Source organism: Nannospalax galili, unplaced genomic scaffold (assembly GCF_000622305.1).
Source record: "Nannospalax galili isolate Female #2095 unplaced genomic scaffold, S.galili_v1.0 scaffold2482, whole genome shotgun sequence".
In the NCBI taxonomy this organism is placed as follows: domain Eukaryota; kingdom Metazoa; phylum Chordata; class Mammalia; order Rodentia; family Spalacidae; genus Nannospalax; species Nannospalax galili.
In genome coordinates this window covers 24,627-29,354 of record NW_008347234.1, presented here as the reverse complement: position 1 = coordinate 29,354, position 4,728 = coordinate 24,627, and the positions used below count along the sequence as shown (strand labels likewise).

The window sequence follows — 4,728 nt, the reverse complement described above, 5'->3', positions numbered from 1 at the left end:
CCCTGCATTGTGAGAAAAAACAAACTGAAGATGGAGGCTACAAGGCTGCAAAACTCACCCTCACATGAATGCTGTCAGACTGTACCCCATTTTTCCTAAGCAAACACAGACTCCATCATTTGTTGAACCATATACATATGTCTTGAGGCCAAAAGTCAACATCAGGTTTCCTCCTCAATCACCCCTCACCTTATTTTCTGAGAGAGTCTCTCACTGAATCTGGTACTCCGTGATTGGCTAGACTGGCTGGACAGTAAGCCAGTAAGCTCCAGGCATCTCCCTTCTTTCCCCTCCAGCCCCACTCCACAATTGCTAAGGTTATAAACATGTGCCACCACATCTAGCTTTATGGGTGCTGGCGATCTGAACTCAGGTACTCATGCTTTCTCAGCAAGCACTTTTCCAACTGAGCATCTCTGCAGTCCCCTGACCCAGAATTTAAACATTGATCTTTGTGGATTTTCACATTTCATTCTCAAAGAAGCATCTCAATTGAAAAGATGATGTTCATCAATTCCCAAAGGTTTTCCTCTGTCTCACCCAAGTGTACCATGACACATGCATGCTTGCTCATGCACAGAGGAGAGAGAGAGAGAGAGAGAGAGAGAGAGAGAGAGAGAGATCACATATGCACACAAAATAATATAGTCACAAATAAAAAATGTAAATAAATAAGCAAAATGAAAAAGAAATTCAATGGAATTATGTTTGAAAGAATGACTCAGAGACAGTAAGTGGTGAGTCTGATCTGCAGGTCCTTGCAGAGCTCATGTCCATTTCATATGCCATGTCTCCTCTCAGAACTGTCTCTGCTGTGTGTGCATACTTCTCCTGATCCAGTTGCCTGAGACTCCACTAAGTATCTCAAAATTATTTCACTATGAAACTCAAACCCAAATTTAAACCAATCAATACAAAGAGTAACTAAATTGAGCTAAAACAGTTTAATTCATGAGCATTTTATTTGGTAACCAGTCTACATGGATCTAGAGATTAGTTTTTCTATTAATATTTCTTTATTAATATATTTTATTTATTACTTTCATTTTCGGTGTATGAGTGTATTGCCTGTCTGTGTGTAAGTGCACCTGTGTTGTGCATTGCAGTCAGAAGAGGGCATCAGATTCCCAAGGAACTAGAATCACAGACAGTTGTTAGTCACAATGTGGGTGCTGGGAACCAAACCCACATCCTCTGCAAAAGCAGCAAGTTGGTCTTAACTGCTAAACAATCTCTCCAGACCCCACTATTAACATTTCTATGTGCATAAAATATGAATTTAAAATGTACACTAATACTAATAAAAAATATCAATCAAATTCATACTACAACATATTAGAACAAGAAAAGAATTGGGTGATAATTATATATATTTATATGTAATTATATATAATTGCATGTCATGTTAGATGATTCGTAACATTAATAAAATGTTACTTAATATTACACAAAATTTGAAAACTGGGGAGAATTTTCAATTCAACACTTACTATTAATTAAACTAAAAAAATCAATGACCTAAACTTTGTAGTTAAGCTGTTCATGTACAGGAACATGAATATATATTACTGCCATAATAAAAATCACACAAATTACACATAAACATTTCAATTTTAGGACAATGTCTATCCTGCAACATTTATTAACATTATTTCTCTTCATTACAGAGAATCTCCTGACTCCCAAATAACATTGATGGAAAATAGGACAGAAGTGACAGAGTTCATCCTCTTAGGACTAACTGATGCCCCAGAATTGCAGGTTCCTCTCTTTATCTTAATCACCCTCATCTACTTCATCAACATGGTTGGAAACCTGGGGATGATCGTGCTGATCATCTGGGACTCTCGGCTCCACACTCCCATGTACTTTTTCCTCAGTAACCTGTCTCTTGTGGACCTTGGCTACTCCTCAGCTGTCACTCCCACAGTTATGGCTGGACTACTTATAGGAGAAACGTTCATTTCCTATAATGCCTGTGCTACTCAGATGTTCTTTTGTGTAACCTTTGCCACAATGGAAAATTTCCTCTTGGCTGCAATGGCCTATGATCGCTACACAGCAGTGTGCCAACCCTTGCATTATACCACTACCATGACTCCAACTATGTGTGCATGCCTGGCCATGAGCTGTCATGTCTGTGGTTTCCTGAATGCCGCTATCCACATTGGTGAAATATTCAGTCTCTCTCTGTGTGCATCCAATGTGGTCCATCACTTTTTCTGTGACATTCCAGCAGTCATGGCTCTGTCTTGCTCTGATAGACATGTTAATGAGCTGGTTCTTGTTTACGTAGCCACGTTCAATGTCTTTGTTTCCCTTGTAGTAATCTCAGTGTCCTACCTATTTATATTCATCACCATCTTAAAGATGCGCTCGGGCACAGGGTACCAGAAAGCTTTGTCCACCTGTGCCTCTCACCTCACTGCCGTCACCATCTTCTACGGGACCATCATCTTCATGTACCTACAACCCAGCTCCAGTCACTCCATGGACACTGACAAAATTGCATCTGTGTTCTACACCATGGTCATCCCCATGCTGAATCCTCTGGTCTACAGCCTGAGGAACAAGGAGGTTAAAAGTGCATTCAAAAAGATTGTTTTAGGAGCGAAATCATCTTTAAGATTTTAATTTTCAAATTGTGAGATGAAAAATTTCCTAGCTTCAAGTCTTTCATTGCTTCATGCTCTGAATCCCATTTAAGAGCCTATAAAAATTAACTTTCTAAAGTGATAAATTTACTTCTTCACAAGTTTGTTTAATTTGTATAACCAAGAACAATAAATCTTCTTGGTTCTTACAAATCAAAAAACTTATTAAGTATGTTTGATGATTTTCAGCATGCTACATGCATTTCTTGTATTCAACCAAACATACATTCAAAAATACATGTAAAACAAGGGTATTATTGAACTCATTAGCATAATTTTATATATGCTCAAAGGAGCACATACTGATGTGTGAGAAATTTCTTAAACATAAATGGAATGTGACTAATCTTTGATAAAAATTATTTAGTAATAAGCTGGACATGGTGGCACACGCCTTTAATCCCAGCACTCAGGAGGCAGAGGCAGGCGGATTTCTGTGAGTTCAAGGATAGCCTGGTCTACATAGTGAGTTCCAGGCCTTGAGTTCCAGGCCAGCCGGGGCTACAGGGAGACCTAGTCTCAAAAAGACCAAAAAATTATTTAGTAATTATACGAGGTATTTAAAAATTAATTTATGTCTAATATTGTTTGGTCACTTATTTCTGTGAGAATTTTTACAGCTCTAATTTGAAAATTCAAGTGGTATGCTTTCAAATGAAATTAATTGCTGTCAATTGGGACTTTGTTTCTAGAAATTCAGAAATATTTCATCATTAATTCATTAGCATTTCTTTCTCTACTGGTCTATTTTATACAAATTTCCACATATTCACGTTAGAAATTTCAAAGAATGAAACAAGAGTACCAGACAAAATTTTAAAACCCACATTATTTAATGTATTTTCCTATGACTACCAAATTTCACATGATTTTGAAAACTCATTAATATAATACTGTACATTTTTTCCTGTAAGTTCTTTTTTTTTCCTGATGCCCATTCACTTATAAAAGTCTTCATATTTGTACAAAATACTGGGTTTATTATGACCTTTTCACAGATGTGTACAATGCACGTTGGTCCCATTCACTGCCCTTCACACTCTCTTCTCCCTGTACCTTCTCACTGCTGCCCTGTGCCCACCATCCCAATATTTATACTTTTAATTTTTATCATCAAAGAGCTCTCCATAATACAAAACTTACCCCCAGGAATGTTCACTCATGATTAGTTTACATAATTTGTATTATAATAAAAAACGTTCACATCTTAGTGCTTTACTTGAGGTTTATTTCTTCCTGTGAATTCTGTAGTCTTTTTCTTTATGTCTTTCACTGATTTTTGTTGTGTGTTTCATCACAACTCCAAGCAGGGCCTTTGCACCTCCTGTGTGGACTGTGTGGAGTGGCCTCACTTGAATTTAGGTCTTTGCTTAAGTATCATCCTTTCAGAAGGTCCTTCCTTCATCAACTTTATAAAGCTGTCCCTTTCCACTCACCCAGTAAATTGTCTCCTCATCTTTCCTTCATCTTCATGGTCCTATCAGTCCTCACCTAGTGAATCTAATGGATTTTTTCATTTGTTCATGAAGTTTTCTTGACTAAAATTTAAAACCCATGATGCTAAGTGGTTTTAGCTCTTTATTTGCATGATTTTCAATTCTTTTTTATTTATTAATTTTTAAATTTTTATTGAATGTTTGTGTTTTTCATACACAACTAAATCATTATTTATTATTTTTAATTTATGTGTATTAGGGTATTTCTTCCATGTGTGTAAGTTCACCTGTGTTGTGCAATGCCCATGGAGGTCAGAAAAGGGTATCATAGTCACCTGTAACTAGAGTTACAGACAATTCTACAAATCAAACCATGGTCCTCCATCTCTCCATCTCCTAATTTCAAATCCCAAATGGTATTCCAGAGTTGATTCTAACAATATAGAGAACTGCAAAAGGTGATCTAATTTTTCTCTTTAGTGAAATATTTTATCTGTATTTTTACCCAGCTCTCTCCTTCTCCTTTGAACATTACAATTACCTGGAAATCTCATCACCAAGTAGGTTCCTGAAACCCTCTTTAAATTTATATTTAGGAACAATTTCTCATTCATTGTCAAATAACATATCAAATAAAT

The 4,728-nt window shown here is 36.5% G+C and overlaps 1 protein-coding gene across 1 annotated transcript; it reads left to right on the top strand.

Annotated features, from left to right (window-relative positions):
- The first annotated feature begins 1,692 nt into the window (after nucleotides 1-1,692).
- Nucleotides 1,693-2,634, top strand: LOC103742686 (olfactory receptor 5B3-like). The gene has a single exon (XM_008843765.2). The coding sequence runs from the start codon at nucleotides 1,696-1,698 to the stop codon at nucleotides 2,632-2,634; it is 939 nt and encodes a 312-aa protein (XP_008841987.1). The 5' UTR covers nucleotides 1,693-1,695.
- Nucleotides 2,635-4,728: the final 2,094 nt, after the last annotated feature.

Excerpts from the sequence above, each read along its gene's own strand:
- LOC103742686 (XM_008843765.2), top strand. The coding sequence starts at position 1,696 with ATGGAAAATAGGACAGAAGTGACAGAGTTCATCCTCTTAGGACTAACT.